The following is a 13790-nucleotide window of genomic DNA, read 5'->3' as shown; positions in this document are numbered from 1 at the left end:
TGCAGCGCCGTAAAGTCCCAGCATTGGCAGCCATGCTCCCAGCCCTGGCAGCTATTCCCCTCATGGAGGTGTTTTTTTTAAGAGCACTGGGAGAGCTCTCTCCCAGCGCTATGCCGCGACTACACAAGCCATGTTAAAGCGCTGCCGCAACTATTTTGTTTCACCAGACTGCCGCTTGCTACACTAAGTCTTTTGAACATGATCAGGTTTCGGTAAGGAAACCTATCCCTCCCCAACAAGTCATGAAAACAGATGTCAGATGGACATGCTGCAGGAATGCAGATTTTTACACAAACTACATTCCAATTACTATAATGAAGTGACTTGAGAAGTGAGGTTTTTTACCCACGAAAGCTTATGCCCAAATAAATCTGTTAGTCTTTAAAGTGCCACTGGACTCCTTGTAGTTTTAACAGAATACAACTAATTTCCTTTCAATCAGTCTATACCTTTTATCAATCCAAACATGTTTCAGAACCTAACCAGTAAAATTCTCTTCATTTTAGTTAGGGGGTTTTAGTATTTTTGTGTTTGCTTTTTTAATTAACAGTAATATTCTCCATGGGAGCCTGTGCAATCAATGTTTCAGGGTTTCAGTGGCCATTCAAGAGTTTTTGTACCATACAAGATAGAAGTCAGACTACAAAAAGCTCTATATGTTCCCATTTAACAAATACCACACACACACACACACCCCGAGAACATTCTCACAGTGATGTATATTTAAACTTTGATTCTTCAAGATTTCAGTACCATAAAAAGTGCTGAATGTGCAACTAGTCACCACAGTGTTGTTAATGTCGTTTCCAAAATCTGCTGAGTTTATATTGAAACACAAACCATTGCTTTGGTGTGATCTCTTCAAAGTCGGCAGCTTGCTTTTTGCCCCCTAGAGTTTTGTTTTTAAAGTAATCAGCAAATCAGAGGTTTCAGAGTAGCAGCCGTGTTAGTCTGTATCCGCAAAAAGAAGAACAGGAGGACTTGTGGCACCTTAGAGACTAACAAATTTATTAGAGCATAAGCTTTCGTGGACTACAGCCCACTTCTTCGGATGCATATAGAATGGAACATATATTGAGGAGATATATATACACACATACAGAGAGCATAAACAGGTGGGAGTTGTCTTACCACCTCTGAGAGGCCAATTAATTAAGAGAAAAAAAACTTTTGAAGTGATAATCAAGCTAGCCCAGTACAGACAGACAGATAACAAGTGTGAGAATACTTACAAGGGGAGATAGATTCAATGTTTGTAATGGCTCAACCATTCCCAGTCCTTATTCAAACCGGAGTTGATTGTGTCTAGTTTGCATATCAATTCTAGCTCAGCAGTTTCTCGTTGGAGTCTGTTTTTGAAGTTTTTCTGTTGTAATATAGCCACCCGCAGGTCTGTCACTGAATGACCAGACAGGTTAAAGTGTTCTCCCACTGGTTTTTGAGTATTTTGATTCCTGATGTCAGATTTGATCTGACATCAGGAATCAAAATACTCAAAAACCAGTGGGAGAACACTTTAACCTGTCTGGTCATTCAGTGACAGACCTGCGGGTGGCTATATTACAACAGAAAAACTTCAAAAACAGACTCCAACGAGAAACTGCTGAGCTAGAATTGATATGCAAACTAGACACAATCAACTCCGGTTTGAATAAGGACTGGGAATGGTTGAGCCATTACAAACATTGAATCTATCTCCCCTTGTAAGTATTCTCACACTTGTTATCTAACTGTCTGTCTGTACTGGGCTAGCTTGATTATCACTTCAAAAGTTTTTTTTCTCTTAATTAATTGGCCTCTCAGAGGTGGTAAGACAACTCCCACCTGTTTATGCTCTCTGTATGTGTGTATATATATCTCCTCAATATATGTTCCATTCTATATGCATCCGAAGAAGTGGGCTGTAGTCCACGAAAGCTTATGCTCTAATAAATTTGTTAGTCTCTAAGGTGCCACAAGTCCTCCTGTTCTTCTTTCAGCAAATCAGACTAAAGCAGGGGTAGGGAGTGTATATCAATTTTGCTTTCTAATGGGATAGGAAATAGCATGTACCACATGAGTAGGTACACCACAGCTCTGACACCACTGAAACTGCAATATGAAAAGTGACACAATACCTGCTTCCTGATAGCCAAAGAAGGTTTTCATCCTCTCCTGAAGGAGTTTCAGTTTCAGATTCCTGGCTCCTCTTTCCTATCCTGGGACGTTTTAAATGACTGCTTCGTGTTCGAGTGGAAACTGGCGTAACATCAAGCTCTTAAAGATACAAAAAATGAATGTAAATGAAAGAATACACATACCTAATGGATCTGCAGATTGTAAGAGAATAACTAGTATTTTTCATAAAAGTAGGCATATGCAGGGCCTAAGTGAAAAAGCATTTCATTATGGGATTTTTTTAAAACAGACCAAAATAAATTTACAATACTAGCATTCATCCAAGGATCTTAAAGTACTTTACAAACATCATTTAGGCCTCAAAACACTTCTAAAAGAGGCATTCGAATTTTATCCATTTTGCAGATGACTAAATCAAGGCACAGAGAAGTTAAAAGTAATGGTGAAAATGGGCCATTACCCTACTAAAATTTAAGAACCATAATATTGATGTTCAACATTATTTTTACCTTCAGAAGTGCTTGCCTGGGCATCTAAGATGTCTTTGCCTTTTTGAGAATCAACCTAAAGCAGAAAAACATACTGTACTTTAAAAGTCTGAACCATTGGAGATTCTATTCTCCTGATTGAAATGCCTTCATCTCCTAACCCCAGTTACATTCTGGAATATTAATTTAAAGTCACTCTTTGGGAGACTGACTACATTCAGATGAAGGAGTAAGTGGAAAAACGGTATCTTCTCAATAAAGAGATCGGCTCACTGGGTGAATTTAGAATCAGATCTACTCTCTTAGTGACTAATACACATTCTTACTATCCCAAAACATCTAGTTTGGGATTATTAAAAGAAAAATCAACCAAATTAATAAATTTTTATTACTGGTGATGATGTGGCAAGCTGGGTAAAACAGAGCTTCAGCCTTAGATTCTAGGTGTAGGCTGCAGAGCCAGCGGGTAGATGAGTCGTCTTTTTATTCATGACCAAACTAGATCTGCAGTCATTGAGAGACAAGCATCCAACCCCACAAATCTATTTTTACAATATTTTCTCAGAGTATAAGCTTCTTGTTTTAAAAACAGACCTATGATTAATTGCCCTAGATTAGCTACTTTAGGTAAACTAGCACTAAAAAGAGGCCACTTCCACCTGCTCTGCTGCAATTGCAACCCAACCCCAAAGACCTCTGCTGCAAGACCCAATGGGTTGCAATGAGTTCTGTAATACATTGATATTTGAGATAACATTAATTAAATTTAAATAGAGGGGTTTGTTTAATTATATATTCGTGTTACAATCACTTCAGTATTCCTTGTGTTTTTATAGACAAAAATAACGTAATACACAGGTATATGTGGGAATCGTTTTCCACATTAATATTTTACACTACTCTTAAGTCTTCAGAATTTTGTACTGATAATGCAGTCATCAGGGAGAAAGCCAATTCTAGTATTTTAGAAAGGATTCTGGGATTTGGGATTCTGGCCTCCAGAAAGTATTTTAGGCTTTTGACATTGGATGCATTTCTTTTTTCCCCTCCAACTTTTGGACAGGGGCACAGGTGACTTGACTTTTTTGATAGGGCTTGAATTTCTAATTCACCACCACAGCAAGCCTTAACAGCAATTAAATGGCCCACTGCTCCTTCCCCCATAATACGTGACTGCAGCCAACAACCTTATATAAGTGCATTAATCAGTTGTTTCTGCTAAAATGATTACCAGTAGAGATGACATTTAAATAATCATAATCAAGTTTCAGAGTTAGAAACTTACAGTTATGAATGACAGCTCTCAGAGTTATTGTTTCATGCTTGTTTACAAACTCAAGAAGAAAACATTATATCTGTTTGCATTCAGTTTATCTTTGGGAGGTAACCTTCTCAACCATGCTAGACACTTACATTTTACTTTGAATACAAAGTTTAGATTTCAGTAGCTAGATTTTGTGTCTAAGGCACCAGTCTTGCATAATTAAAGTTTACTCCCAAGTGCATTCTGACTGGCTTGTACAATGCAAATTAATACCTCATTAACATTCACCAGTATTCACTGTATGCAAGCATCTTTATCTTGCAGAATTTTCCATCTCTTAACAACTGCATAATAGTCAACAAACAAAAATATTCAATTGCATATCCATATGCGGGTGAAATTTAGCTGAGGTTTCAAATATGCACAAAGAAACTCGCATTCCTTCTGCGGGGGAACTGAATAAACCTGAATGCAGGCTGTACACTTTACATCATGTTCATCTACAATGCGATTATGCCCTTTCATAGACACGATCTTCTTAGACTGATGCATTTGATGCTTCCATCTGATGCCAGAGAAATGCAGCCTTTGCACTATTTGTGTCTACAGTGCTTCAAAGTGTCATAGTCTGGATATTCACACATCCCAAGACTGCAGGGTGCGGGAGGAAAGCAATTGAAATACCCTCCTCCCCCAAACCTATAACAATCTACCAGTGCAAGTTACTAGACACTACTAAGGCTATCTCATACCCTATCCTATATCATACAAAGAGAGCACTGGTTGAAAAAAATGATAGTACAAGATGCATCCTAGTATTCTATTAACACTAGGTGAATTTGTAATGTCTAAGCAACAAGCCGGTGCTGCTTCGCTGGAAAAAAGGTAACATTAACCCAAGTGTAACAAAAGCATGTGTCTTTCATAGCTCCTGACACCCATGTCAATTTAGTTCAACTACAACAAAATTTCACAATAAGTATGTTTCTGGCCTTCTCATTGAAGCCACAACTATGTCTTCAAGGGTAATCTGATAAAAAGTTATGGGTTTTGATGGACTGGATGGTTCAAAAGAAAGGCTATAGTCCAGGCTCAGAGAACACGGAAGAGATACTGGAAGTTCAAGCTGGATTCCTGAAAGGACTTACTGAGGGAGAGGAGCACAGGAAAATGGGGGATAAAGCAGGAGTACTGAACAAGGAGGGCACACACTATAAAATCCATGAATTTAATAAAAATCAATTTCCTAAGAATCATCTATATTTTTCCCAAAAGTTTATCCAGTATCTCTAATTAGAAGTTTGCTCTCTAATTAGAAGTTTAAAAATGGATTATTAAAAAATATATAACTTCCTATATTGAGACCCATCTCTTTCTCTTCAGTAAAAGATTTTACAGAACAAGTAATTAAGAAAACCAGAGGACTATGAAGATATAAATTATACAATTCTGTAAAATCTCTTGGTTTTTATGTATACAGAAAACAGTGTGTGTACCTACCCTTAGCTGCGTTTCAATCTCTGTACTTTGTTCGCTCCCCGTTTCAGATTCCATGGCAGATGGCAGAAAACACTCCTCAGTCTGGGAACTGTTGTTTTCTTTTTGAGAGGCTCCTGCTCTTAGAAAAATTCAACAGAAAAAAAGTGCAGATACAATTTAAATAATGAAGTTAGCTGGTGTCTTTCCAATGACTTCTGTGGGGATTGTTCACAATGGGGACTGTCTACAAAAATTATTGTAGACACTGTACAATGTAACTTTACTTTTCAAGTTTCAATAGTTTCCTGGCCCTGTTTCTAAAGAATCATTACCTGTAGTTTTGAGTGTTTCTCTCTGCAATACACTGGTAATAGGTGTTCTCTGGAACCAGTGTCCTGCTCCTTCAACTTCCCATAGAAGATCATGATCCCCTGGGTACTTTTCAAAATATTGCTTACAAGCTGAAGAGACATAAATAAAACAAAACCACACCACACAGTATGCACATCTGTAACTCAGCTTAAGAAATTATTCAAACACTATCCTATTGAGTCAATTATAATCTGACCTTCTACTTTATCATACTTATAATACATCACAAACAAAAAGGAACTGAGCCACCAAGATATGCACATGTCTAACCTGACGGCGGCAAAATCGACCTCTGCGGCTTCCCGTCGACGGCACTTACTCCCACCTCCGCTGGTGGAGTAAGAGCGTCGATTCGGGGATCGATTGTCACGTCCCAACGGGACACGATAAATCGATCCCCGGGAGGTCGATTTCTACCCGCCGATTCAGGCGGGTAGTGTAGACCCAGCCTGAGTAACTATGTGATAACATTTCTGTAATCCTCATCCATCTAGAACTCAGTCCCGTCCTTTTATTTATCACCTTCCATCATTGTACTATGTCTTAAATTTAGATTGTAAGATTAAGGGGGCAGGGACTGCAGGTTTTTTTCCTTGTCTTCTAGGAAGCATTTCTGGGTATTACAAAATAGTTACAGTAACTCCTTGCTTAACCTTGTAGTTGTGTTCCTGAAAAATGCTACTTTAAGCAAAACGCTGTTAAGCGAATCCAATTTCCCCATAAGAATTCATGTAAATAGCGGGGCTTAGGTTCCAGGGAAATTTTTTTTTGCCAGACAAAAGACTAATATACACACACACACACACACACACACACACACACACACACACACGTATAAGTTTTAAACAAACAATTTAATACTGTACACAGCAATGATGATTGTGAAGCTTGGTTGAGGTGGTGGAGTCAGAGGGTGGGATATTTCCCAAAGAATGCCTTACTGCTAAATGATGAACTGACACTCAGCTGAGCCCTCAAGGGTTAACACATTGTTGTTAATGTGGCCTCACACTCTACAAAGCAGCATGAATGGAGGGACGAGACAGCATGGCAGCGAGAGACAGAGACACACACCGTGAGTGTGAGTGTGCAAGAGACGCACATTTCTCCTTTAAGTACACTGACCCCACTCTAAGTACTCTGCAGCTGCTGCCAGCAAGCTACTTCCATCCTGAGCCCTGTTGTGTCGTGTGCCCCCCCCCCCCACTCTGTGGAGATGGGGTACAGGAGCGGGGGGAGAGGGACACCCTGACACTAGCACTTTCACTACAAAGAGATAGCACTACAGTACTTGTATGAGGTAAATTGAAAAATACTATTTCTTTTATCATTTTTACAGTGCAAATATTTGTAATAAACAATATACACTTTGATTTAAATTACAACACAGAATACTATATGAAAATGTAGAAAAACATCCAAAATATTTAATAAATTTCAATTGGTATTCTATCGTTTAATAGTGTGATTAAAACTGCGATTAATCGTGATTAATTTTTTTTAGTTAATCACATGAGTTAACTGCGATTAATCGACAGCCGAAGATATAATACTAACCGACAGACATTCAAGGTTTACAAGAAAATAAAGCAGCATGCACATTCTCCATCTGACTTTTTAAGGTTCATTGAATAGCAGCATATTTTATATTTATTTAAAGTTTGTCATGAACTTTAAGAAATGTAATCTCTTCCTTCCATGTTGAACTGAGATGGAAGTATTTATTTGGAAGTTTAAAGAAAGCCAGAGTGGAGAAGACAGGAAAAAAATTACAGCATTTACCTGTATATATGAAAGATGACAGTGGGTAGCGAAGACCAAGTGTGTCTTCAGTAAAGGAATCCACAAAATCCTCCAACATCATTAACCCAAAATCTTTCCCACGATGTCTCTTTCTCACAAACATTGTGTCCAGCACTGGAAGCTGATAGCTTTGGGTAAGATAGGAGCTACATACGCTTCCTGAAATCATGGAAAAACCATACATCAGTATTTCATCATCGATTTGTCATAGTTTTAGATCATCAACAACACATAATGGCTTGGCTTTTACTGTATCCTGATGATAATAGATGTACTGTACACATAGTAGCAACATTCAGCCACTCACTGGCTTGTTGGGCCAACTTTGTATTTTTGCAGCTTTACAGCAGGCAATACAACGTAAGAAAGCTTGTCTGGTATAGTGCCTACTGCTACACGATAAAGAATGGAAGGCTACAAAGGAGAAGGTAGTGGGGGAAAAGGCGCATTTTTGAATCCTGCTGAGTTATTTCTTGAGGAAATCTGGAAAAGAGAATGAAATGAAAAGATGGAAGAAAAAGCCAAAAGGCTCAATCCAAATAAACTGTTTTTACATAGATTAAAAAACTGTTTAAAAACAAACCCATAAGTATGGAAGTCAGCTCTCATTTAAGAACTGAAACACAAATCATCACCCCCCCAATTTTTTATGAAATATCAATAATGCTGAAGTCAAGGCAAAATTTTGTAAGAAGGGATTTTTCCATTCATAGCATAGCATGGATTACACATAATTATAATTAAGAACAGGTGCACTGTGACACAATATAGCAATTTTAGTATTGAAAAATTCTTGAAGAGTAACCATGAACTCACTGTTATCAGAGTAATAAATGTTATTTATTTGGATTTGTATTACAGTGGTAAATACTGGTCCCAAGGCAGGACTGGAACTCCATGGTGCTAGGCCCTGAGTACACACAGAAAAGATTGTCCCTACCCTAAAGAGTAATCCAAGTAAAATAATAATACAAATCTCATATATAGCACTCGTTACAGACATTAATTAATTAGTCCTCACAATACTTTTGTGAGGTCAGTTGCTTTTCTCATTTGCAAAGCAAGAAAAACTCAGTCAAGAGAGATTAAGTTATTTGTCTAAGGTTATACAGTGAGTCCACATCAGAGATGAAATTAGAAAAACAGGAGTAAGTCCCAGTCCTGTGGTCTGACCACTGGACTACATCTCAGTCTATCGCCACAGAAAGAGAAAAAAAAAAACATGAAGTAGAATAGTATTTCATATTCAAATAGTCTTGGATGTTTATTAGCTCAGGATTAGTAAATGGTAGAATAACATGAAAAGTAATTGTAGTTGCATGATCTAATTGCCACAATGTATATGGAACAAATATTTATTATAAACACTCCTCCATCACTCAGAATCTAATAACATCGGTTGTATAGAAACTAGAATAAAGTATTAACATTTCAACCCAGAAGTCATTTTCGTGATCATTGTGTTGGCTTAACTTTTAGCTTGAAAATTGCTCTATTAGGACCTGAGCAGTTTCATAGATACGTGCACAAAGGCATAATATTGATAAACAGAACAAAGACATGCCATCTGCCAATTACCTTCCCCACAGGAATTGCCATACTGGAACAGATTAATGGCCCATCTGGCCCAATATCATGTTTCTGACCGTGGACAAGGCCAGATGCTTCAGAGGAAAGCATAAAACCCTTCTGGTGCACTTAGCTGTACAACAGTTGCAATTCACCACGAATTTCCCTGACGTTAATCCAAAAACCTTCTACTGGGACTAGGATAAAGTTAGGATGTTAGATTATACCACTTTGGCCCAAAATTAGATATTCTATTATTTAAGGAGGGCTGTCAGCGTGATCAACAAATTATTTACAATTAAGTTAGATTTAATTCAGCAAAAGTTGAAAAATGAAATCAAGTTTTGTAACAATCAGAGAACTTATAATGTATATTTAAGCAATGAGAAAAAATGAGAGAACTATCTATAAAGCAATGTTAATGACATAGAAACATGCTACTTAAATTGTAAGCCCCTTGGATCAATCATTTTGTTCTGTGTTTGTACAGCGCCTAGCACAGTGGGGTCATGGTCTGTGACTGGGGTCCTAGGCACTAGCACAATACACACAAATAAGGAACAGCAATAATGAGACCTGACCCTGCAGCCACCCTGAGATCAACTGGAGTTCTGCATACGGGAATTGCAGGATCAGACCCTAAATGTGCACAATACAGCATTAATGTTTGCAACTTCCACAATCTGGGTGAATTTCACCCTCACCAGATTGATCTGACCATATCCAAATTATATTAAACTGTGCACAAAATATCATCCCCTATGACCCACATATATGTCTTTATGCAGCACTACTGTACATCTTCAGTATTAGAAGGGTACTGGACAAGATTTCTGCCTCTTGAGTTATGGGGATATAAGAAGAAGCTAATTACCTTTGTAACTGGAGGTTCTTCAAGTCATGTGGTCCCTATCTGTATTCTACTGTGAGGTACGCATGTGCTCTATGCACCCAGAGATGGAGAATTCTGAAAGCAGTGCCTGTCGGTCTGGCATGTACCTTCACTCTCCTCATGTCTCCAACCAAAGAGATTGGAGTGGGGCAGACCGATTGCCTCTCCAGTTTCTTCTCTGCCATGAATCAAAAGATGATTCGAAGCAGCGGGGAAGGAGGGCGGGTAATGGAATACAGATCGGGACCAAATATCTTGAAGGACCTCTAGTTACGAAGGTAAGTAACTTCCTCTTTGAATACTGGTCCCTATATGTATTCCAATTTGGGTGAGTGCAAACAGTACTCAAGTAGGAGGAGGGTGCAAGGATACAGATTGCAGAGCAGAAGCAAGGACTGCCATTCCAAAAGAATTATCGGCAGAGGAGTCTTGTACTAAACATAATGCCTCACAAATGTGTTGATGGAACGCCACATAGCTGCTTTGCAAATATCATGTAGAGGTTCTTCTTGAAGCGATGCCATAGACGTCACTTGTGCTCTTGTGGAATGAACCCTCACCCCAGGAGTGAGAGGGAGAGAGAACAAAATACAGCCTGAGATATATTTCAAGATTCTTTGAGAGGTTATAGCTTGACCTTGAACACTTTCTGGTACGGTGACAGACAGCTTGGGAGATTTCTGTTTGGGCTCTCGAGATATCGAGTGCCTTGTGCTGTGTGGTTGCCAATATGAGCTGCCTAATCTAACAAGGAGGTTGTGACGTTATTGACATGAACTGTGACCACATAGATCATTGCAACAACCAAGGTCCTATAGTTGCACCAAATCTTGTACAAAGTAGGTCAAGTAAGGTACCTATGGAAAGGCTGTAATTTGCTGGTTATGATTATGCTGTGTATGTGTGTGTATCATTTTTGTATTTGAAGTTATAAATATTGGCTATGTACTTGTATCTCAATGTATTTGATTCTAAGTACAATCAGTGAAGCATTTGGTCAGCTTCTTGAGAAAGGACTATTCTCAGTAAGTGCCCAATGAAGAAACACTTAACTAACAATGGACTTTGGGAGACACCAATCCACATCTGAGCTTTCCTGGGAACATTCAAACTAACATGTAAACAATGGCGTCGGCCTGCAAAAAACTGAATCATTCATGGACATATGACTTGCCCAGGTGGCTACAAACTCCATCTTGTTGCTGTGATTTTGCACAGAAGAACAAAGGGGTTTCTGCCAAGGCCCTGGAAACCCCTCCATTTTGTCTTCAGCTGGCTCAAGAGATGGCCTCTCCACCCCAAAAAGAGGCCTGAAAGAAACTGGGACAAAGGACTATAACTAAGGGGATGTGAGTGATTGCTGGACCCAGGCCATAAGCCACAACATTGGTCTGAAAAGGATTAGGCCCAGACTAGGAAGGAGTCTAGTCTGTGAAAGAAGCTTATTGGGACATCTCTGAGGGTGAGATTTACCTGTATTCAGTTTCCTACTGTATTAGGCTTATACTTGCATGTTTTGTTTTATTTTGCTTGGTAAGTTACTTTGTTCTGTGTGTTATTATTTGGAAGCATTTAAATCCTACCTTTTTATATTTAATTAAATCACTTTTGCTTATTAATTAACCCAGAGTAAGTAACTAATTTTGGGGGGAGCAAACTGCTGTGCATCTCTCTCTATCAGTGTTATAGAGGGCGGATAATTTATGAGTTTACCCTGTATAAGCTTTATACAAAGTAAAACGGATTCATTCGGGGTTTGGATCCCATTGGGAGCTGGGTGCTGAAGGTAATTGCTGCTGAGTGGTTTTCAGTTAAAGCCTGCAGTTTTGGGGACGTGGTTCAGACCCCGCATCTGTGTTGGAGCATAGTAGACTGTCTGGCTCAACAAGACAGGGCTCTGGAGTCCAAAGCTGGCAGGGAAAATGGGTTTATAGGTAGTTTCAGCACATCAGGTGACAGTCCCAAGGGGGTCTTTGTGACTGAACCCATCACAGAAGTATCTGTAATGATCATCCTGTCCAGTGAGGAGGAAAGGAATGGCATGCCTATGCATTCTTGGCATGGAGTCTTCCACCATAGCAGAAATATTATTAATTTGGTGGGAACAGTTACTAGTGTGTTCATGGCTGATTTGGTGAGCACACTGCTTGAAGCCACGCTTCCAGACCAACTGACAATGGATGGTACTGTAGACACTATTGTCGCCAAATTGTGGTCTGGTACGGACAGAGCCCTAGATTTGTGGGCTTTCTTGTCATGCCCCTGAAACTTAGGACGTTCTAAATTCTCTGGGATTGAGCTAGAAGACTTACTCAATTTAGGCAGGGTTCTATTCGACTTCTTCTAAGTGGATTTGGAGGAGGATTTACTCTTATATTTATAAAAGTGCTCCCTGTCCTCCTGACAAGACCCCACTAAGAGATCTGTGGGGGTAGACTCCCTCACTCCTGAGTCGGACCCCGTGGCATGAGACACACACCTTATTGAGTCAAGCTGAAGTAGGGAGAGGTCCCCCTGGCCTAGGTATGACTGCAGCCTTAAGGCCTTTTCCATCAGGTACTTCTTAAGACGAAGTCCCCCCCCTTCTTGGGTACAACTGAGGAACAAACAGCAGATACCGCACCTTGCCACGATATGAGTTTCACTGTGACAGTAAAGGCAATGTTGATGGTCATTGCTGACTGAGAAGGTGTGTGTACAGGAAGCAAAAATTTTGAAACCTAGAGTCCTGGGCATAATGGCTACTAAAAAGACTATGGGCAAAATTAAAAAAAATAAATAAAACGTAAGTGATTTCAGAGCCTAAAGTCACTTTTGAAAATTTTACCCAAAACCTTATCTGCCCTAAGAATTCAAGAAAAGGTTCATGTATCAATCACACACATTAGTGCAGCTTAAAAGTTCTGATAAGAGTTTGGTTTTCCATTGCTTTATTTAAAAAATAAATAAATGTTTTTACCTGCAGGTTTAACAGAATAGAACCCAATGGCTTCTCCTTTTTTCCACAGAATCTTAGCATAGTCATTGCTGCTGTGACAGAGGAAGGGGATCTCATTTCGCTCTATTTCTTGTTTGCGATAAATAATTCGATTCAGAACATACAGAACCACCCTCTCTCCAAGAGTCTTCACCTATGGAAACACATAAGTACATTTAAATGTGCAACAGTTAAAAGGCCAACATCAATTTAGTTGAAGCTTAGACGTTAGGGGGCTTATTTTCCGAGGTGCTGACTAGTCACAACTCTAGCTGATGTCAGCAGGAGCTGCAAATGATCAGCATTTCTGAAAGATCAGGCCTAACGTTTTTTGAGCAGTGAGAAGAGCTCAGATGCCATGGTGACAGGCAGTGTATAAAATCAGAGATTAGACAAAATGCATTGCACACCTTAATATTAAAAACGTGTTCTGATGATCTAAAGGCTTTATTTTTGTTTATTAAAATTTAAATGAACACAGTATTTTTGGAATTTAAGAACCATTTGCCAAATACGAGAGCACAGTGTCAATTAGTTTTAGTCTTCCCAGGCTAGCAGGAGTTTAGAGTGCTACAAAGAACATGTGCTCAGATCTTCTGGGAAGGCCCACATAACATACGTCTCCATCATTGTTGGATGTAGAGGTATGGCATTCACACAGAAATGTCAGAGTTAGATTTACCTGTGCATTGTCCTTCTCCCTTTAAGGGCTGAAGATCTGCTGAAGGGGTCAAAGGCGATAGCACTGGTTGCAGCAGCAAAGTTTTATTAAACTCCAGTTTGGAACTGGCCTCCGTTATGGGAATGTAACACTTAACAAGCACAGAC

General features: G+C 39.2%; 1 protein-coding gene across 13 annotated transcripts in view; it reads right to left on the bottom strand.

The window, feature by feature from the left end:
- The window catches only part of FAM169A (family with sequence similarity 169 member A), a 181543-nt gene that overhangs the window by 7835 nt on the left and 159918 nt on the right, over window positions 1–13790 (bottom strand). For all 13 annotated transcript variants that reach the window (XR_010588792.1, XR_010588791.1, XR_010588793.1 and 10 more), the window contains 6 exons: window positions 12945–13116; window positions 7504–7683; window positions 5682–5810; window positions 5371–5483; window positions 2628–2682; window positions 2118–2256 (listed from right to left, as the gene is read on the bottom strand). Coding sequence is in view for 10 of the 13 variants with exons in the window: in XM_065550112.1 (XP_065406184.1) it covers window positions 2118–2256; window positions 2628–2682; window positions 5371–5483; window positions 5682–5810; window positions 7504–7683; window positions 12945–13116 (788 nt within the window). In the remaining 3 variants the exon portion in view is untranslated. The remainder of the gene's footprint in view (window positions 1–2117; window positions 2257–2627; window positions 2683–5370; window positions 5484–5681; window positions 5811–7503; window positions 7684–12944; window positions 13117–13790) is intronic.

Source organism: Chrysemys picta, chromosome 6, assembly GCF_011386835.1.
Source record: "Chrysemys picta bellii isolate R12L10 chromosome 6, ASM1138683v2, whole genome shotgun sequence".
Lineage (NCBI taxonomy): Eukaryota > Metazoa > Chordata > Testudines > Emydidae > Chrysemys > Chrysemys picta.
The sequence above is the reverse complement of the archived record's forward strand: the minus strand, read 5'-3'. Positions and strand labels throughout refer to the sequence as shown.